Here is a 20960-nt window from a genome sequence, read left to right as displayed (position 1 = left end):
AGCATGTGGGATCTAGTTCCCTGACCGGGGATCGAACCTGGGCCCCCTGCATTGGGGGTGCGGTGTCTTCTCTGCTGGCTCCTCTCAATCCACACCCAGGCCCTGGCACCACCGTCACCTGAGCCAGAAACTTGAGCATCCGGAGTCTTCCATATCCACTCTGGAAGTTGCCAGGTCTTAACAGGCTCTCCACCTCTCTCACACCTCGACTCTCCTCCCTGTCTCCCCAGCTGTCCCTTCCCCATTGATTCCCCAGCCTCCTTTCACTCCACGCTGCTGCCAGTCATTTTCCTAATAGTAAATCTGATGTTCCTGCTGTCCTGTTTCAGCTCCCAGCAATTTGGCCTCCCCTCGGGGCTCCGGCCATGGCAGGTGACTTGGTGTCTCAGCAGGTAGAGGCTGCTGCTCTCTGGGCCGCAGTTCACTCTTCCAGGCATGCTTATCCCAAGGCCTTCCTTGCAGGTGAGGTAGCCAGGGCCTATGGGCATCTCTAAATGACCGCTCAAGCCTCGCTGCACTGCCTTTGTGAGTTTACTGTCTGGCTGCTTCTCTTCTGCATCCCTGACCAGTTAGTTATCTTTGTCCCTTGCAATCTGTGCTGGGGTGGGGAGGCGGAGCTGGGAGAGCAGGTCACCCCTGGCTCAGCCACGAGTGATGGGGAAGGGCCTGCTTGTTGGGTAACCCCACGTCCTCTCATTCACAGATGCAGGTTTCCAAGCTCGAGCGGAGGCACCGCTGGGGGTAGAAATCTGTTATAGGAAGAGAAAGGAGCCAAAGGCTGTGGTTCTGTGGAGTTTGATCTGTAAACAAAGACATGGAGAAAGGGAAAATTAACCCTGAAATTGAAGGGACATCTGCCAACTTAACTGGAGTTGGATAGGAAAGGCTTAGGGGAGGGGGGGCGAGGGAAGGATGCCCCCCACCTTGTGTCCACAGCTGGCCAGTATTAGGGGACCTGCCCAGAGCCTACTGTTTCTCTCTCCTTGGTGAGGCTTGGGGCTGACCCTCAGTTTTCCTGGGGTGTGGCCGGGGGGCTCTTGGTTTCACTGCTGTCACTCTGGTTGGTTACAGCTCAGACTCCTGGGAAGGCATGGCCTCCCTAGACGTCTGCTGGCCGGAAGTCGCTGGTGACTGGAGTACAGCCTCCATTCTGGACTGGGATCCCCTCCCTCACCCCCATCTGGCTGCCCCTTGTCCCTCCCCACAGGCTTGTTGGGAGGCCCACAGTTGAGCAGTACTGGGCTAACAGGTGTGGATGGGGGTCCCAGGAGCTACACTCCTGATAAAGAATCACGATGCTGTCTTATGAAAAGTTAAAAACGAGGTGGGGTCTGAGAGCTGTCCCTGAGCTAGATCAAGGTGCTGGTCAGGTGAGAAAGGCTGGGAAAGCCCCCAGCGCTGCAGAAGGCGGGGAGCGGGTGCAGGGGAGCCAGAGTGTGGCCCCAGCGTGCACGTCTGTCAGGTTCAAGTTTATTACCAAACTATTAAGCGCCGGCGTGCGACAGGCCCAGGGCTTCCGTGAGGGCTTGCGGCCCAGAGGCCTTGGCGGTCCCGTTTAGGTCCCTCCTCTCCTCTGAGCTGTCTCCGGACTGTGAACCGGGGGTCAGTACTTCCTGGGTTGCTGGGAAGACTGTGAACCCAGGAAGAGCAGGGGGCAGCGCCCGCCGTCCCCAGCAGGGCAGTACATGTAATCAGAGGCCACAGCCCCATACATGACCAGATTTATCAAAATAAAACCGAGGCGCTGGGAGCGAGCAGGCCCGGCTCGCCGCAGCTTCCACTGACCCTGAGCGCTGCCCGACCCCGACCCGGGTCGCTCCGGAGGCTGAGTCCCCGGTCCTCCGCCCCTGGCGAAGACGACCAGGGGGCGGCCTGGGGGCCCAAGCCGCCGGGCCCGTCCTCCGGGCCGCCCCCGCCCGCGGGCCCCGGCCCTCCTCCGGGACGGGTGGGTTAAGGCCCCCGGACGCCTGGCAGTTTGGGGTCTCCGTCCTCTGAGTTCAGGACCTGGCGCTGGGAGGGCGCGGCCGACAGGCCATAAGGTGACGGCGCCGGCGCGGCGCCTCTGGGAGTCGTGCGTGTGCGTGTGTCGGGGGGGTCTCCTCGGGGCGTGAGGCCCGAAGCCGCGGAGGTGGAGTGGGGTCGCCCGCCGGGGAGGCGCGCCGGGTCTTCGTCGACTAGGCGGCCGAAGAGGGCGCGGCCCCTTTAAGTGCCGGCGGCCCCGCCCCCTGCGGCTCCCCCACCGCCCCGCCTCCCGCCCCCAGGGGACGTCCAGTGGGGAGGCGCGCGGGGTCTCAGTCAAAGAGCGGCCCGCGGGGCGGCCAAGGGAGGGCGCGGCCCCTTTAAGTGCCGCTGGCCCCGCCCCCCGAGCCTCCCCCCGCCCCCGCGGGAGCCGCGCCACGTGACCCAGGTCTTGTGACCGGCGGGGGAGGCGCGGGGGGAAGCCCGCGGCGCCCGCCTCCAGGGGCCCAGCCCCGCTGTAGCCGCCGCCGCCGCCGCCACCGCCGCCCGCGAGCCGCGGGTCCCGCCGCCGGGCGTCTGCGCGTCCGAGCGAGCCGCAGCCGGGGGCGAGTCCGAGCGGGAGCCGAGCCGGGCGCGGGGGGCGCCGCCCGCCATGGACCACAAGCCCCTGCTGCAGGAGCGGCCGCCCGCCTACAACCTGGAGGCCGGCCAGGGCGAGTTCGCGTGCGCCCCGCACGGCTACGGCGCCATCGCCGCCGCCCCGCCGCCGCCCTACCCCTACCTCGTCACAGGTGCGCCGGGGCCGGGCCCGGGGCGCGGGCTGGGGGCCCGGGAGCGAACTTCGGGCGGAGTTCCACCGCGACCTTTAACCCCGAAACCAACTTTTCTCCGGACGTGGCGGCGGCAGCGGGGGGCGCGGTCGAGGGGAGACCCCGGGGTCCGGCCCGTGCAGGGGGTCGGGGACGGCGCCGCCCCGGGAACCGGAGGTCGGGCCCCCGAATCTGGGCACCGCCCGAGCGCCCTGAGCCCATCTGTGGGGTCGCTCGCGCCCAGTTCGCCCTTCCTAGGAAGCATGTCCATCTCTCTCCAGGTTTAACTTTATTAAGGCGACGCTGTCCACAAGTTAACGTTTAATTAAAGCTCATAGTGGGCACTTAGTGGACGCAGCTGTCGCCCTGACTTTGAAAAGGATGCGAGCATTTGGTGGGGAGGGGGGAGGGCAGGAGAAGTGGACCTCAGACCCTCTTTCCTCCCTGCCCTCTTCTCATGTGTCTTCCTGCCTACAGGGATACCTACCCACCACCCCAGGGTCTACAACATCCACAGTCGGAATGTCACCCGGTACCCTGCCAATTCCATCGTTGTGGTCGGAGGCTGCCCAGTCTGCAGGTATGTCCCAGGCCTGGGGGCTCCAGAAGCCACTAAGGACACGCACAGAGCCTCATAAAGGCAGGATCTGGGGGAGACAGGGTCAGTCTCCGGCCAACCTGCTGACCTGCGCCGTGAGAGAGAGCACGCCCGGTGGTCCTTGGGTCCCTACAGGGTTCATCTGGCAGAGGGGACTGGCTGTCCGTCCCTCTCCCCTCGGGGCTATGCTTTTGGGTCATTGAACCCCATGGGGATGGGATTCAGAAATGTCAGCAGTTGGACTGCTCACCTGCTATCCCTGGTCTTGGGCTCTGTGGTTGCTTCTCGAAGGTGGCCCGAGGTTCTCTTTTCCCCGGGAAGGGTCCGTTTGGAGAGATGGGCCGGAGAGCCCAGAGTCAGGTGACCAGTGTCTTGGAGGAGCTGGAGGGTTGGGGGTGACGGGTAAGGGCTGCTCCATCCACATCTGGCTGGCAGCTGCGCAAGGACAGGGACTCCGAAGTTCTTTGGGTGGGAGCTGTATTTTATGTCCTTAAAGGAGCCGCCAGAATCTTGTTTTTATAGGGCCTGAGACGTAGCTAGTAGACCCTGTCCTGAGGGCTCAAATTTCCTGCCCTTGGTGGATTCTAGTGCACGGATGGTTCTGAAAGGGCAGACTTGGCCAGAACTAGGTTTTCCGTCTGCCAGGGGGCAGCCTGTGGGGGTGGGGGTGTGGGCGCGGAAGTCAGAGTTGGTGAGATGGAATTGAGAAACTCTGGTTTCCTTAGTTTCAAAAGTGTATCAGGAAGGCCCTGAGCAGCGTCTGAGGGAAGTTAACAGTTTGAGTCTTGGGTATCAGCTGCGCAGGGAGGCCTGGAGGGCCGGGGAAGAAGGGCGCCTAGGAATGGGGGCAGAACTGGACTCCCGGAGCCAGCCACGTGCTTGCTGAGGGAGCGGTGGGCAGGGGAGAGCCCTCTGGGTTGCGGTGGCCGCGGCACCCTGAATGGCAGACCTGAAACAGGTGTGTCTTCTGACACAGCTGGCGACAGTCTGGCCTTTAGTGAACGTGAAGGGGGAAGGGAGACAACTGGCTGCCTCCAGAGCCGCTCCCTGCCCTGGGCACCTGTGGGTGGCAGAACCGATCGGTTGGAGGCACGTGGATGGGCTTGGAGTGGGGAGGCGTGGCCCGGGAGGCTGGTCACGTGCCGCGGGACAGGGCAAGGGTCAAGGCTGGTCCTGGCCAAGAGATCCCCCCGGGGGAAGTGGCACAGCGGGGTTGGGAGAGGGAACCGCTGCGCTTGGCTTCCACATGGGTCCTGGGCGCCCAGGCCCGTGTGCACAGCCCAGCTGGGTGACTCCAGGGGCTTGTTTTGGGCATGAGCAGTTTCGAGCCATCTCCTAGTCGAAGGAGGGTGCTAGGCTGGCAACCGAGGAGTGTGAGGAAGGCCCCTGGAGCAGGGCCTTCCAGCTGGGGTTTCAGAGTCTCGGAGCGAGGCCCAGCCTTCCTGGGAGCTGGGCTCCCGTCCTGGTCATGCCAGCTGCCAGAGGGCCCGGTGCCCCATCTGGGCAGGGGGACACTGGTGGAGGCTCCGGGGTCTGCCTGGCCCCCGGCCCTGGATGGAGGAAAGGAGACCAGCAACGGGTCCTGGGGGCCGAGATCCCCAGGCTCCTCAGGACAGGAGTGATTCCCATGGAGTGGGACCCCGGCTCCCGCCCTCAGCCCTGTCCCTTTGCTCTTCTGGGAAGGGACGTGGGCTCGGGGCTGGCGAAGGCTGGGGTTGGGGGGGGCCCTGCATCCGGAACAGGCTTCCTTCCTTGGGTTGGGGTTGCAGTCCTCCCAGCCTCTGGGCAGTGGGCGCAGTGAGAGGGGAGCGCGTGTGCTGAGGACAAGTTTCGGGGCCCTGATTGGGCCTGACCCCCTCGCTGCCTCTGAGACATGTCCTCCTCGTCCCTGATGTCGTCGGAAGACAGAGGGCAGCAGCTGGGCTACTCCGCGGGGGTGCCGCCCTGCCACAGGGCCCTCTGCTGCTGCGGGCCAGGGGCCAGGTGTATCCAAGGAGCCTCTGCGGGTCTGCGGAGTCGGCACCTCGAGGAGGCTGAGGAGGGTCCCCTGGGGACTGGCTGGCCTGTCTGGTGACAGCGGTGGGTTGGGAGACAGGCGGCTTGTCCTGTGACCGTGCTTCTTCCTTCCCAGCCCGCCTGCCTGGCCCGTTTGCCCTGGGAGCCTGGCAGGCGTCTGCGGGAGTCACACGTCTGTGATTCCCCGAGTGAGGCCTGTGCCACTTGTCCCTCTACCACCGTCGGAGCCCATGTGGGTAGCCCGACCCCATCTCCCGTTTTTAGCAGCAGCAAATGAGCGTGAGCACGCTGCCCCTGACCACCCTCGGCCCGGGGGCCGGGCACCTCCTGGCCCAGGCCTCAGCCCTGTCTGAGGCGGTTCTCCCCTGGTGCGGGGCCTGTCCTGGGATGCGGGACGCGGAGGCAGGGCTGCAGGAGGCGGGCCTGTGCAGACGGCACTGGGCCTGGCATGGAGGCCAGAGGTGCGTCCTGGCTCAGGGTCTGCTGGGCGCCGCTGAGTGTTGGTTCTGGGGTGACCAGGGGGTTGAGGGGGCTCCGGGGTAGCCGGGGCCTTGGAAGCTGAGACAGGCGCGAAGGGGGCAGCTGCGGGGGGGCAGATGCTGCCCACAGGTCAGGGCAGTGAGGAGGCCAGCACCCCATCCTCCCATGCCCAGGGGACACCCCCAGCCTGAGCCCAGCCCCAGGCTGCAGTGGGCGGCGGGGTGCGCGGAGCTGGTGGGGCGTCCAGCCCAGCCTGTCCTGGACTGAGCCTGGTGTTCCCTGAGTCCCCTGCGGGCCTCGAGCCTTGTGGGTGCCCCTGTTCCCCACCTCCCCGGAGGTCCGGAGGCCTGCTTGGAGTGGGGCCCTGGGACCCCGGGTGGGGCATGTGTGTCCTGAGGGGACGAGATGTGACCCGGTCTCTGAAGGGGGCTGCCCGGTGCTTTGGGGCGCCCTGCCCTGTGCCCACCTGGCTCCGGGCTCACGGCTCGTGAAGGAGGGGGAGTCCTCCGGCCCTTGCCCAGAAGGCTGGTTGGTGCTGCTGCTGCCACAGGGGCTCGGAGGGCCGGGGGGCTTGGAGGGCGGGGCCTCAGAGAGCAGGGCCCCTGGCTGGGTCTGGGCTGTTCGCGGCCCCACCAGGTTTTGGTCCAGCTTCCTGGGGAGGGAGCCCCACCCAGCTGAGCGCCCAGCTTCTCCGTGAGGTCAGAGGCAGTGAGATATGTGTGTTTAGTTCCCTGATTTCTCCAGTTTCCATCTTTTTTTGACCTCTGTTGTGGAGGAACACAGACGGGGCCTTGCTCAGTCTGGATTCAGAAGCAGTTGGTAAAGAGCTGAGCTGATGGGGGCTCCTGAGGGGCTTGGAGGAGACACCAGGTTGCTCAGGAGGGGCTGGCAGGATGGGCGGGGGGTCCACAGGGACTGGGTGTCTGTACCCTGGGGCTTGTTGCCGTGTCAGGATCGGCCTAGAGACCGGCCTGAGTTTCTCAGTTTAAAAGATTCTGGGTTTTTAAAAAGTAAATCACACCCACTCTGCTTTTGCGGTCCAGGCAGGCAGCACCCATCGTCAGAAGCGAACGTCTCTGCAGCAGGACACACACGTTCCCGTGAAGTGGACACGTTAAGACTGTAAACGGACACATGGTAGTTGAGGTCACAGTGGTTGCGAGCTGAGTTTGTTACCAACTTTGTTAAAAAGTCCCGCTTTCAGAGCCTTTGGTGTTTGAGGCTGTAGCTCAGGTGCAGGCTTAGGGTGCAGGTGAGGCTCAGAGGCTCCTGGTCCCTAGGGCGGCGGGGGCGGGTGTGAGCAGAGCCTCCCTCCTTGCCTGAGGGGAGCGGCCTGGTTCTTCCCCAGAGACTCAGGGTAGCCTGGCGGTGAGGGGGAGTCGTCCCATCAAACCCGGACTCCCACCAAGGGCGTGGGAAGGGCTGCCCTCTGCTCCGGCTGGAGAGGGAAGGATCTGCGCAGAACACGTTGCAGGTCTGCTGGCTGAGGCGTGCAGGACACGGGGCGGGCTGTCGGGCTCCGTGTCTGCCTTCAGGCTGCGGAGCCTGCCCCCGTGTCATGTAGGGTCTGGGTGGGGAGTTGATGGGGTGGGGCTGCTGCTGTTTGACCCTTGACCCCAGAGGCCAGGAGATGTCCCGGAGGGTCTTTCTTTATGGATGAGGCTGGGCCGGCCCTGCCCGTGCCCTGGGGGGAGGTAGACGCCTCCAGGCTTCTCCAGCCCAGTGTGACCCTCTGTGTGTGTCTGCTGGAGCCCCCAGGGGGATGCATGGGGTTCTAGTCTCTGCCTCTTAGCAGTTTGGGCGTTAAGTGAGATGACAGGGCGTCCAGGCTGGGTGGGTGCTCGGGGAGTGTCTGTCATTGGGCCCCTGTTCCTGGAGGGGCACGAGGCACCCAGTGACTCTGGGGCAGGCCTCTCCCGAAAGGTCTCAGCTGGTGCGGCTGACCCAGCGGGAGGCCTGGGCCCTTGTCCCCTGCTTTCCCCTTGGATGTTCTGACCAAGCGGACAAACTGCTATGACTCAGGGGTTCAACCAAAGGTAGAGAAGGTGGGGTAGGTGCCCCGAGGGGGCCCCGGCCTCCCAGCTGTGCTCCAGTGGCCTGAGGGGCATCCCTGCCTACGTGGGGCCCTGGTGGCGGCATCCCCCACCCCCCCAAGCACGGCCCTGGAGCTTTCTCAGCGGGGGCTCCTGCCTCCTGGGCTGTGGGCCCTGGGAGCTGGGCGGGTGAGGCCTAGGCAGGCAGGGGCTCAGAGGTGTGGTGCCAGCCTTGTGCTTCCCCTTGGGGCGGGCCTGGCCCGCGGGCGGCTTCACTGCCGGGCTGCTCGGACCTTTCCTGAACTCAACGCGGGGCTCCAGGGGAGGGCAAAGAATTGGGTTTCCTGAGAACCCTCTTTGGCTTTTCGCACGTCCTGGGGCTGCTGGAGAGGGTGCGTGTTTCCTTGAGGCTGTTCCAGCTGGCGTTTGCGGGTGCTGGGGCTTCACGAAGATGGAGAGGGTGTGGGCTGGGGTGGGTCCTGGTTCTCCCACAGCGCCGCCCCCCGCAGCTCTGGGGCAGGAGGGAAGCAGTTCTGGGGGTGGGGCTGGCGTCGGGGGGTCTCACTGCAGCCGTCTGGGCACGTGGCAGCTCCTGCTCCACCCGCCTTGGGGGCCTTGGAGAAGGACCCCGGCCCTGGGCGGTGACCTCTTGGGATGTGGTTGAGGGCTGGCCCCTCGTGGTCCTGGGTGTCATACACTGGGCATGTGGAGGGTTAATGTGACTTTTTCCAAAGAGGAGCTTTGAGATTAAACCTCCGAAGGCAAGTGACACAGTGTGAACCTGGGTGATTTCAACCTTTCGCTGAAATCTGCTGCCCCCTCCTCCCACGAGTAAAAGCCACACACAATCCAAACTGTCACTATCAGAATTTCCCTCTAGGGCATGGAAAAGTAAGTCTAAAACTTTCAAGTGACTTGGGTTTCGTGTTCTTAGCGATGTAAGTGTTTATAGGAACCAGCATTTGCTGCTGAGAGAGAGCACGTGGCCGAGTGCTGGGCCGGCGCCCCCGCGCATTGCTCTGCAGCGGCGCCCTGACTGCGCGCCCCCTGTCTCCACAGGGTCGGGGTCCTGGAGGACTCGTTCACCTTCCTGGGCATCTTCTTGGCCATCGTCCTGTTCCCCTTTGGGTTCATCTGCTGTTTCGCCTTGAGGAAGCGAAGATGCCCCAACTGTGGAGCCAACTTCACTTAAAGGGAACAGGGCACCTGGCTCTCGACGCCCCGCTGTCTTTTTCTAATGTAAATGTCGTGTACAGTAGCTTTATCTGATGAAGCTTCTGGACTGTTTTGTACAGTGAGGTGGGTGGACTGGGCAGGCGAGGAGGGGCACAGGGAGGGGTCGGAGTGAGGACGCGGGCAGCTCCGCTCCCAGGCGACCATGCTCAATAAAGCGCTGCTTTTATTTTTCGCAGTCTTCAATTTGAGAAAGGGGAGAAACACTGTTTTAAATAAATGAGATCCATACCATTGGTTACCTGGTTCTGCTTATTCAGTGTGTGCGCGCTGTCACAAAAGAGCCTCACCAGCCCTGACCCCCAACACCATCCAGTTCGGGTGACCTTCCCTTACACAGCTCAAAGAAGTGCTCGTTTTCAAGTTTTTATTCTTACAATGAAGCCTGATACCTTGACATCTGCAGGGCACGCAGCCCATGCCCAGGACCCATGGCCTGGCCTCTGTCCTTTGAGCACGGGGTGTGCGCGGCCTGGGGACCCCCGCCCCTTCCCCTGACTCATGAGCCTCCAGAGCCTGCCCACCATGCCTCCCTGCCTCCACGGTGGGAAGGAAATGGTCCCATGAAGGAAGAGGAGCCGGGCCTGTGACGGACCCGAGCGTCTTGGCTGGCGGACATGGCAGCTGCTCTGGACAGCTGCCCCGAGGGGGCGTCTGCCTGGCCCGCCAGCCAGGAGGACAGGACCCGCCTCGGGAGCGCCACGCCTCACGCTGTCCACCTGCGCTCAGTCGTTCCCGCGCTTAGAGAGGAACGACATCACGGCAGAACCGAAAGCTGTCATCAGGAGTGAGACCCCCGTGGCGCCCGGCCTGGGTGTGTTTTCGTCCCTCATCCCCTCCTCCAGATGGCGCCGGCCTGACAGCAGAGACGGCCCAACGCTGCTGTGACTGCCTGCCGGGGCCCAGCACGTGGGGCGGGGACTGAAAACCAGAGAAACTTGCACCCCAAGAGGTTTCAGAGTAAACAGTGCTAGAGGTAATTTTGGTCAACTAGGTTAGCGTTAGCACCTGAATCTCCCGAGGCAGGTGCCACCCTGTGAACCAGGCCCCTGTGAGGCACAGCCTGGTGGGTTTCCGTGGGTCATTCTAGTTAGGTAACTCAGTACCAAGCTCAGTCCCTCTGAGAACTACTCAAGTACTAAGACCAGGGCCTGTGATAGGGCCAGGTGGATCCTCGGGGCTCTAGAGATGTCTAAATCGCGAGAACCTGTGGGATGCTTCATCTTGGCTAGGGCTATAGTAAACAGAAATTTTAAAGTGAAGTTAAAAGAATTAAGTGTTATACAACATCCTCATAATTTATATTGAGTATTTGCATGCTAGGATGCAAATTTATATAGTATTTTCTTTGAACATAGTGCTATTTAAGAACACATGCTTTTATAAAACTGTGATCTCATTTGCATTTGGGTGCAGAAAGCCAGTCACAAAAGCATCCAGTATCCTTTACTCTGGCTATTAAAAAAATAATCAGAATATTAAAGTGATACAATAAGGATTGGAACCAAATTTACTATTTTTGAACAGAATAGGAAAAAACTTTTAAATGATTGAGTTGTAACTAAACTATGATTTATCTTAAAGAAATGTGTAAATCCAACTATGTTAACTTAGAAAATGTGCTGATTTGCTCAAGTAGAATACAAGTAAAATCAGATACCCTCTGGTGAAGTTTTACAACTGGATGGCGCTTGTCACACACAAACCTATTATTCCCCAACGGGGCCCAACGGGGAAGCAGGAGAATGCTGGGGCCGCCTTCTCATCGGATGATTGGTGCTGAGCGGTCATTCGTCACTGTCGGGCGGAGTTTCACAGTAGCAAAAGGGTTCTCTCCACTGTGGGGCAGAAAAAAATGTTGGCAGCAATATTCCAAGACAGGGATTTGATCTGAAAACAGCCAGTGATTGCCCTTGCTCTGTATCATACACCTCTATAAATTTCAGGCGTTTTCTGAACATTATAAAGTTCCGCTCTGGGATGGTTCTCTCCAAGGCACCTGTTACAAGCACTAATTGTTTTGTTTTGGACTCGGAGCGGACTGATCCCGAGGCCTCAGGCCTGTGGGCTCCTCTGCAACTGGGGGTCGGGCGCTGGATGGGCTTGGCTTCTGCCTTGATCCAGAGGGAGAGCCCGTCTTGGAAGGCTTTCCCACCACGACCCTCCCCTGCACCCTACGCAGGACCACAGAGAGGAGGGTGCCCCTCTGTCAGAGGTGGGTACTTCCCTGTCGGTCGGGGTGGTTAGGACTCAGCACTTTCATTGCCAAGGGCCCAAGTTCAGTCCCTGGTCGGGAACTAAGGTCGCGAGCCCAGGCCTCCTGGGCTGAGCTGGGGGGAGAGGCCTTTGGGGAGGAAGTTAACTTACCTGAGGAAAGGAGGCTTTGCAAACCCATTTGCATTGTTCTGTGGGAAAGAGAAAGGACGTTTTCAGTAAGACTTGAGGGTACAGGCATCTGAAGCCCTCGGCGGTGTTGAAAGCAGTGCAGAGAGCTGCCCTGTCTCCATTCACTGGGGAGGAGACACCTAAACTCCCCCTGAGGAATCGGGGCTAGAATGGGAGGCGCTGGGCACTGCTGCTCGCCTGGTCTAGGTGAGAGCTGGCTGTTGGGGGTGGCTTCCGGGAGCCTGGTCCTGACGGATGCCATGAGGAGCAGAAAGGCAAAAGGAACCCTTGTTGGTTTCGGTGCCCACACACTGGTGCCAACTGCCATCGCCCGAGCCCCGGCATGGCCAGGGGCCAGGTGAGGGCGTGTCCTCAACCTGCAGACCTCTGCTCCGGCAGCCGCACGGGCTTGCTGTCGGAGCTGGCCGCCCAGGAGGGGGCAGTGTCACGCTGTGTGACAGGCGCTCCCTGGGGGCGGCTCTGCGTGGTGCCAGATGTACAGACCCTCAAGGCATAGGGGGACTGGGGTCCAGGGCTGCTTCAGGCCTGTGCCGGCGGGCCTGGGCCTCGGACACCTTGGCCTGGACCCGGGGCCAGCCAGCTCGTCCCAAGGGGGCACCCCGCCGCCAGGGCAGTCAGCCTGGCACCCAGATTCCCTGTCTCCCTTTTGGGGGGAAGCCCAGAGCAGCTGCCCCACTTGTCAGCATGACCCCAGGCCTGTCCCCACAGGGCGCACTCAGCAGGCCTTGGCGTAGGCTGTTCCTGTGTTACGGGGGATGGAGGGCTCATTTAGGATTCTACAGACGTTCCCTGATGCCCGCTGTGCAGCCCCACGTGTGCTCAGGGCGCCCCGGGGGAGGCCGAGTCCTGGCTGTGGCTCAGGGGTGGTGGGTGTGTCCTCCCACCTGGGAAGCCACCTTCCTGCTGAGCCTTCCTCCCCGGATGCGGCCTCCGCAGGGCAGGTAGCGGAAACCCCCCTCCTGCCTTTCCCCGGGGCAGGACACTGTCCCCCCTCCCCTGTGTGCCCTCATCTTAGAGAAGGCCCTGCTTGCTGAATGTCTGCACCCCCGCTGCCCTCGAGGCAGAAACCCTGGAGCTCGACTGAACTGTGAACTGAGCTTGGTCGGGGTCTCACAAGCTGTGTCATCTGGGGACACGACACTCAAGAAAAACAAAGACGGTGAAGGAGATGCATCCGAGTCCAGCTCTGGTGGGGAAGTGGCAGGAAGTAACAGCCCATGCCGTGAGGAAGGAGGGGAAAATGACTCTTAACAGGCCGCCTGAAGCCACCGGCCCTGGTGTGCGTCCCATGCCCGCTCGAGCCCACTCCAGTTGGCACAAGCAGCACACGCACGCAGGCACCAAGACACCCGCCGGGCGCTGGGAGCACCCTGTCCTAACGAGGGCTGTCAGGCAAGCCATCTCTGACATAAAAATCGTGTATCACATAAAAAGCAGCAGTGCTTTCTTAGCTCAGTCTCCCAAGGCAATAGAAGTAAAAGCAAAAACAAAACAAATGGCACCTAGTCCAACTTATACGCTTTTTGCACAGCTAAGGAAACCATCAACAAAACCGAAAGACCACCTACGGTCTGGGAGAAAGTCTTTGCAAATGATTCTGCCAACAAAAGCTTGCTTTCCAAAATGTACAAATAGCTCATACAAGTGCAAGTGTTAACCGCTCAGTCGTGTCCAACTCTTTGCGACCCCATGGACTAAAGGCAGCCAGGCTTTTCTGTCCATGGAATTTTCGGGGCAGGAATACTGGAGTAGGTAGCCATTTCCTTCTCCAGGGGATCTTCCTGATCAAGGGATCGAACCTAGGTCTCCTGCATTGCAGGTGGATTCTTTACTGTCTGAGCCACTGACCCAGCCAGCTTGCACAATGCAATAACAAAAACAACTCAATCCACAGGTGGACAGAAGACTTATCAAATAGACACTTCTCCAGAGAAGACACACAGATGGCCAACACGCACATGAAAAGGTGCTCAACATCACTAATTACTAGAGAAACGCAAATCCAAGCTGCGACGAGGTGCAACCCTCCAGCCGGCTAGAACAGTCATTGTCAAAATGCCTACAACTGACAAACGCTGGAGAGGGTGTGAGGAAAGGGGAGCCCACCTCCACTGTTAGTGGGGATGTAAAACGGTGTAGTCACTGTGGAGAACAGTGTGGAGGGTCCTTAAAAACTGAAAACAGACTTGCCCTCTGACCCAGCAATTGCACCCCTGAGCATATGTCTGGATGAGAATGTAACTCAAAGAGCTGCACGCACCCCAGCGTTCACAGCAGCCAGGACATGGCAGCTGGGAGGCAGCCCCCAGGGGTACCCTAAGCATCCCGGTATTCAAACAAAACTGCTGGTAACTGACAGTGCTCGGTGGTTGTGTGAATGCAAAATCTACACATAACCGTGTCAAGCTGCTGTGCCTGCTTCCCTGGACCCCAGCGTTTGGCTGAGATAGAACCTGGTTTTCTGCAGCGTTATCAGCTGCTGTAAACAGCTTAAGGAAGAGGAATTACCAGCCCCGCCGGGCGTGAGAACCTCTGAGATACGGAATCCCAGGGCTGAGGCTCTGGCCCTCAGGACTCCTGGACGGGCCTGTCGTGGGACCTGCTCTTTGACCATCACCTTCCAGATCGGTTTCTAAATGGAATCTCATTCTCTTTCAGGTGAGCTCTACCTGGCGGTCCCATATGGCGGCTGCTCGCCACGTGACTAATTAAAACACGAATTTAAAATCCAAGCCTCGGTTCCTTCTTTGTATTCTCCATTTCTCAAGTACTCAGCAGCCCCCGTGTCCAGTGGCCACTCTGCTGTCCTGCCTGGTTCTGGAACATTTCTGTCTGACCCATCAACTCTCTGGGTGGTTTACTGACACACAGATGACTTGACTCTATGCCTTCTGTCTTTGCAAGAGGCCACCAGGACCCAGTGAAAAACGGGTGTCTGCACCTGCCCCGAGGGGCTCTCCTCGGGGCAGCACCGGTTACCTGTCCGCCCTGCAGCTTGACTGCCGCTTTGACCTGGTACCAATGAGATGCAGGAGCTCGTCTCACAGACAGGACAGGGCGGGCAGAGGCAGCGGTGTCCAAGGCTGTGACAGAGGTGCAGATTCATCTCCGGCAGTTTGCAGAGGATCGTGAAACATCACTTCCCGAGATGAAGCGATGGAAATGGAATAGGAATCAGCCGCCACCCAGTCACCAGAGCCTGTGCTGCCACCCGCAAGGCCTTGGCTTTCCTCAGAGCTCTTCCTCCAGGACTCAGCTCATGTGCTTGCCCTTAGGAAGCCACTTTGGATGCCCCACCCTGGAGCTGGAGCCCTCCCCGCCTCCTGCCCCCACACTTCCTCCACGGCCCCTTCATCACCACTCCCTGGACTGGACTCCCAGGTTGGTTTGTCTCCCTGGAGCTTGGTGCAGGCCTGGACTGTAATCGGCTCGTCAGGGAACGCGCCCTGGACAAGGCCGGCGGGACCTGCAGGCCCTCTTCGTGCGCCAGGTGACCGTGTTTACCAAAGGTTTCAGTCGGTCAGCGGAGTCTGATGCCACGGAAATGTTCGCTGCTAACGTCGCTGTGACCTCGCTGTAGGTATCAACTCTATGCCTGTTCCCTTTTCATGGAAGGTTTCGCTTATCATGAGGGAAAGTGTTCATCAACACTCATTATTCTGACATTTGCAAAACCAGCAACAACTAATCACCGTGGGAACTCACACAAGGAGGGCATTTTCATTAGATAGGTAGGGCTGTTAAATGTTCTTCCAAGAAATCAAAAATTAAAGGCCACTAATCATAATAAAATCAAAGACTGAAAAAGGCCTTCCAGCCTGTGAGACAGAAATAAGGGGGCCTGACCCGAGCGCCAGGGCTGCGCTGGCCTCACACAATGAGTTAGGAGTTCTCTCCTCTTCACTTGTAAGGACAGTTGGAGCAGGTCTGGCATTCATTCTTCTTTGAACGTTTCACAGGATTCACCAGTGAAGCCATCGGGTTTCAGGCATTGTTGGGAGACCTTAAGTTACTGACTCGAGGGCGACAGGACACGGCCGGGAGTGGGCTTCTGCCTGGGGGCCACCAGGACTGCATAGACGGGAGCCCAGGGGGTGAGCTTAGGCCGCACACCCAGTCCTGGTGGGAGGGCAGCAGCTTCCAAGAGGACCTGCCACGGAGGGAGGCGGCCACAGGCCACCCTGGGGCTCGGGAGAGAGACGTGGGTAAGGCTCTGCTGCTCAAGGAAGTGAAGGAATAAAAAGGTGGGCGCAGTGTACAAGGCTCCCCAGCTGGTCCTCGTGCTTTTCAAGGCAGCCTCCTGGTTCTGACAGTCTGTTATGATCCAGCCAACATGGAGGTTTAAAAATAAAGTTAGAGCACATTTAAACTGCCAAATGCTTAATAACGAATATCACTGCGGACTGTGCCGACATCTAAAGCCAGGATTTTTTTCACTCTATCCATTCAGTGTGGTGAGAACCACACCGATGCCTTCTTCATTGAGCTTCATCCATGGGGTAAAAACACTGAAAGTTAAAACATGTTTTCTGAATTCAGTGCTGTTAGCTAAAATGTGTTTTCATTTATAATTCCAGTGTTAGCTATGATTTTAGGGCAAGATTCTTTTACCTTAAAAGGCAGTATACAGGCAGACCTCATTTTATTGCACTTGACTGTGCCTCACAGATACTTTTTTTTTTTTCCTCCTTACAAACGGAAGGCTTGTGGCAAGTCTGTTGGCATCATTTTTCCAATGGCATTTGCTCAATTCATGTCTCTGTGTCACACGTTGCAATATTTCAGGTTATCATAGTCATAGTGATCCCTGATTACTGGTCTTCAGTGTCACTACTATGATTCACTGAAAACTCAGCTAGTTGGCATTTTTATCATAAGGTATTTTTAAATTAAGGTATATACATTGCATTTTTAAGACACAATGCTATCGCACACCCAATAGACTGCACTGTATGTAAATATAACTCTTACATGCACTGGGAACCAGAAAGTTCATGTGACTTTCTTTATCGAGATGGTCTGGAAGCTAACCCATTACATCTGAGGTCTGTTTGTGCAACCTTTATCAAGTCACAGAGCTGGATGGTCATTATCGTCAATGGTTGTCATCACAGAAGGAAACCACCAGACTGGCCCACAGGTGAACTGGCCACCACCACAGATGAAATGCTCCCACCACACAAAACCAGCCAACAAACAACAACGGCAGATTCTGACCCCAGGCTGGAAATAAGGGAAAAAGGGGAACTCAATAAAGGATGAGTACCGTGTGGATGTAACCAGCCAAATCCAGACTGGGGACACCCTCCAGGACTAGTAACTGGGTTTTCTACATAGAGATGACACAGAAAAAGAGTTGGGGGAGATCTCTAGGTACGAAAGACGAGTCATGGGACTTGGCCAGGTCACCAGCGATGGTGTGGGGAGCTGGCCTGGGCCCAGATTCAAACAACAATACCATCAAGAGACAGTCAGAATGAGACAATCAGAAATTTGAAGTGACCAGGTGATGATATCCAGGAGTTAATGTCAATTTTAAATGATACGATAGTTGGTTTTGTGAGAAAAGAGGACCTTTAACATATTTACAGATGAAATAATACGAACTCTGGAATTGGCTTTGCTGATCTGGGAATGTGTAGGGAGGAGATGAAACAAGAATTATAAATGAATTATATATATATCTGGGGGAACAAATCAGTAGATTATTCTTTCCACTTTCATGTGTGTGTGAATTTTTCCATAAAAAAAGTTGACAAATCTAGAAGAAAATACTGCAGACCAGCAGGCCCATGCCTTGTGCGCCTGGATCCTGAGTTTTGTGACATGCAAATTGTAAGTTGATTTTTTTTTTCAGCAAAAGGAATTTTTATGCTTTTAGAAGTGCCTTAAGATCGTTTCCAAATAGTTTGAGTATTGTTTTAAAATATACCAGGCCCTTTAATGAAATAGCATTTCTGATCTGCCCTTTCAAGCAGTGTCTCCAGTTTTGACATCTCTCAGCAACAAAATGGGAAAGCTCCTTATCCTGAAAGTAATTTCTGGAGTTAGAAAGCTGGAGTGATTTGCAGTGATAACAGTGGAAACAAGGGGTCGCGCAGTGTGCTTATCTAGGGAGAGACGCCAAGGACGTTTCTGAATGAGACTCTAAAACGGCATTTCCAGACCCACACCTGCACTGCAGCCTGCGAGGAGGCAGGCATAGTCCCCCCATACCCAGGGCCCATCTTTCAGCCTCATTCCCTGTAACCAACTCCGCCCGGCACCACTCAGAGGTGAACAGAGGCCCCTGGGGGTGGTAGCACCCCGTGGGGTGCATGGCTCTTGCAAGCACCACAGAAAGAACAAACCCACGACGAAGCAGCAGCAGTCGAAGTGACCCGGGCTTATTGCAGCACCAGCTGCCTATGTGCCCTCGTCTCCGGAGCATGCTCCCCGTCTCCCTCTGAGAACAGCTACGGCACAGGTTCTTCTTTCAAACCTGCTCAGCGCCACTCTGCCTGCCCTGAGGGCGCTGAGATAGCAGATGTCAGCCACCAGCCCTTCCCCAGGCTGCCCTCTGGCACAGGGGACCCGCGTCCCTGCTCCTGGCGGGCCAGCCCCTTCCTTCTCAGTCACCCCCTTTTCCTCCATTCTCTCCGCCTTCTCTGCTGTATAATCTATGTTGTGGGAAAGAGGACAAGAACCCCCTCTAGACTCCTGCCGAGTACACCCCGCCAGGAGCTGTAAACTTCTGGCTCCTCCTGTCTGGGAGGTGCCTCCCTTGGCTCCTGGTCTCGGCGGTCGCACCCGTCTCAGGACAACGGCTCTGGCTGCGGGGGTGGCCTCGGCAGGCAGCGCTCCCCAGGAATCGCCCCAGCTAAGGTCCTGGCCCAGAGCTTTCGGCGGGGCCAGTGAGCCGCTTCTGCTTTCCAGATGCTTCCACAGCTGTGGACAGCCCACCTCATCACTGAGTCAGCATCCCAGGAAAACTGACCCCTGACCTCCATCCAAGTTGTCGCCGCACCCCCTGTCCTCATGGCACCTGGCTCCATTCCCTCACGGAGCTCCCAGCTCTGACATTTTTGTCTCTCTCTGTCTGCTGCTTATCTTATCACTAGAGCCTAAGCTCCAGCAGAGCCAGAGCCGGGCTGTTTATCTCGGCTCCTCCAGAGCCCACCAGGAGTCACTGTCTCTGGGATGATGAAGTGACTCAGGGCCTCTGTCCCAGTCCCGGGCTTACATGGCGCAGTTCCTGAAGGTGTGGTGATTAGATCACTACTGTGGACCTTCAGTCTTTCTCCAGAAAACAATATGAAAACTGAAGAAAGTGCAGAGAAAGGTGATTACCGGATGAAAGGATTGCAGACATGATCAAAAAAAGGGAGAGCTTGAAACCAGACACAGTCTGGCAAACGATGGACCTCGTGGGTGCCAGCCATCATTTACAGATGAAATAAAAACAAAGAGGACCACAGAAGTTAAGGTGGCTGAAAGGCTGCGTGACAGACGGAATCTGCAGGTCCCGGGAGCAAGTGCGTGCCCTGCCTGAGGGTCACCCCCTTCCTGCTCGGAGGGAAAGGGGCCCTGCACCCCAGAGCTGGCCCGGCAGATCGGGGCCCTACTCACAGGAAGTGTGCTTTCTGGTTTGGGCGCTGGGGCGTTATGGTTAGAAGCCTTCTGGGAGACGTCTCCTTTCTCAGCAGTGGCTGCTCCCATGGACAGACACTCCAGGTAGTCCGGTGGGGGGATCACGACGGTGCTCTTCTCCGTCAAGTTCGTGGTACTCACGCTGCGGACAGGCGCCAAGCTAGCAACGGGAACGGAGGACACGGGTTAGAGAAGACCTGCCCCCGCACCCCAGGCATCCTGCGTCTCCTCCCGCAGGGACCGCATGGATTAGAGAGCCAAGCGGGGGGGCGGGAGGAGATGAGCCCACAGCACTGCAGTGCTTCTTGACTGACTGTCTAGTCGCTAAGTCGAGTCCACTCCGTGACCCTGTGGACTGTAACCTGCCAGGCTCCTCTGTGCAAGGGATTTCCCAGGCAACAGTCCTGGAGTGCCAGTGTTTCTGCTGGCTTGCACATGTACACTCAAAAGAGATTCTTTAAAAAGACTTGACAAAAGGAGAGAAAACTAGCTCCATTAGGGGCTGACTCTTGATCCAGTTTAAGGAGAAAATACAGCAAAAGCACTCCAGAGTTTCAACACCCTAAAGACACTCAGTCTTGTTTCTTGGCCAATGGCAGCTGAGCTGTGTTGCAAGGGACAGAGACACAGCTGGCCGTGAGCAAGGGTCATGGAAAAACTTGGGGCAGTGTCTGCGGTCCTGGGGACAGCAGGATGGGTCGGGGGGTTGTTCTGACATGGCAGACACCGTGGCCGAGGCGGTCTGTGTTCAAGGTGATGCCACGTTCCGTTGGGACATGTTTCTGAGGACCCGCGGGACAGCCAGCTAACCCACACAGAGGTCTTCCCATTTTGGCCGGGAGATACCTGCCTACATTAGTCTCGTCCTGGCTCCATCACTTCTGGCTCCCTGGGCCCGTTTCCTCAATTTTCAACCAGGACCCCACCTCACAAGGTTGTGTGAGAAAGAAATGACCTGGTCAGTGCAAGCAGCCAGCTCCTGAGCGGCAGTGCCAGTCATTCCTGGGTGGGACACAGAGGCGCTGAGTGAAGCCCCTCGATGTGACTCGAGCTACAGGAGCAGACATGGCAGCTCAGGGAGCACGAGAAGGAAAAAGGACGAGGGCAGGTCCCGAGGACCCTGTGTCTGAGCAGAGGGCGGAGGAAAGGCCTGAGAGGGGACTGAAGACGGGTGGCTGGCGAGGGAAAGAGAGAAGAGGGCAAGTGTGGGAGAATGTTCCAGGGCACGTGTTCACCAGTGCAGACAGACTGGGTGCGTGGCCTGGGACTTCACTGTGGGACCGCGGGACTGGGAGGGGGCGTCTCTTCCCAGCAGAGGGTATAGCGCCAGGACCACAGGCAGTTGGGAAGGAACAGACGTGGAGCAGCACCTGCCAGCCCGGCCATGGCGTCACCGCGGGCTCTGACGCTCGTCCAGATCCACCCATATGCGCCTGGGGCCCCGGGGTCCCGCGGGCCCCGCTGGCCGAGCCGCAGGCGCTCCTACCTTGGCGCCAGCTCGCTCGCGGCTTCCTCCTCATTCTCCTCCAGCAGCTTCGTGTAGGACGATGGGAACCAGCCCCTCCTGCAGGCGGAAAGCGGGGGGAATACAACCTTGCTGGGGTGTTGGCGGCGGACACGCAGGCCACAGACATGTCTGGAACGGCCTGGGGAATGCTTGGGGCCAGGGGTGGGGGTGGGGGTCGGCTGGGCCACTTCATTCCATCCCATCAGAGGCGTCTTACATACACGTCATTTCTATTTGGATCCCCTTTGTATCTTTTGTTTCCATTTTGGCTTAAACTTAGTACCTGAATA

At 58.4% G+C, this 20960-nt stretch overlaps 2 protein-coding genes across 2 annotated transcripts in view; one reads left to right on the top strand and one right to left on the bottom strand.

Annotated features, from left to right (window-relative positions):
* Positions 1-2427: 2427 nt before the first annotated feature.
* Positions 2428-9367, top strand: BRI3 (brain protein I3). The gene is made up of 3 exons (XM_040230885.1): positions 2428-2750; positions 3246-3348; positions 8955-9367. The coding sequence occupies exons 1-3, from the start codon at positions 2612-2614 to the stop codon at positions 9085-9087; spliced, it is 375 nt and encodes a 124-aa protein (XP_040086819.1). The 5' UTR covers positions 2428-2611; the 3' UTR covers positions 9088-9367.
* A 1122-nt stretch (positions 9368-10489) lies between these two features.
* The window catches only part of BAIAP2L1 (BAR/IMD domain containing adaptor protein 2 like 1), a 77353-nt gene continuing 66882 nt past the window's right edge, over positions 10490-20960 (bottom strand). Inside the window, exons 11-14 of the mRNA XM_040230872.1 lie at positions 20650-20727; positions 19143-19323; positions 11496-11533; positions 10490-10966 (exon numbers count right to left, since the gene is read on the bottom strand). Of these exons, the coding sequence (XP_040086806.1) occupies positions 10891-10966; positions 11496-11533; positions 19143-19323; positions 20650-20727 (373 nt within the window). The 3' untranslated portion in view covers positions 10490-10890. The remainder of the gene's footprint in view (positions 10967-11495; positions 11534-19142; positions 19324-20649; positions 20728-20960) is intronic.

The sequence above is a fragment of the Oryx dammah genome, unplaced genomic scaffold, assembly GCF_014754425.2.
Source record: "Oryx dammah isolate SB20612 unplaced genomic scaffold, SCBI_Odam_1.1 HiC_scaffold_2, whole genome shotgun sequence".
NCBI lineage: Eukaryota > Metazoa > Chordata > Mammalia > Artiodactyla > Bovidae > Oryx > Oryx dammah.
The sequence above is the reverse complement of the archived record's forward strand: the minus strand, read 5'-3'. Positions and strand labels throughout refer to the sequence as shown.

Coding starts and splice junctions, on each gene's coding strand:
- BRI3 (XM_040230885.1), top strand. CDS start 2,612: ATGGACCACAAGCCCCTGCTGCAGGAGCGGCCGCCCGCCTACAACCTG. Junction 2,751..3,245: donor CTACCCCTACCTCGTCACAG/GTGCGCCGGGGC, acceptor TCCTGCCTACAG/GGATACCTACCCACCACCCC. Junction 3,349..8,954: donor GGAGGCTGCCCAGTCTGCAG/GTATGTCCCAGG, acceptor CTGTCTCCACAG/GGTCGGGGTCCTGGAGGACT.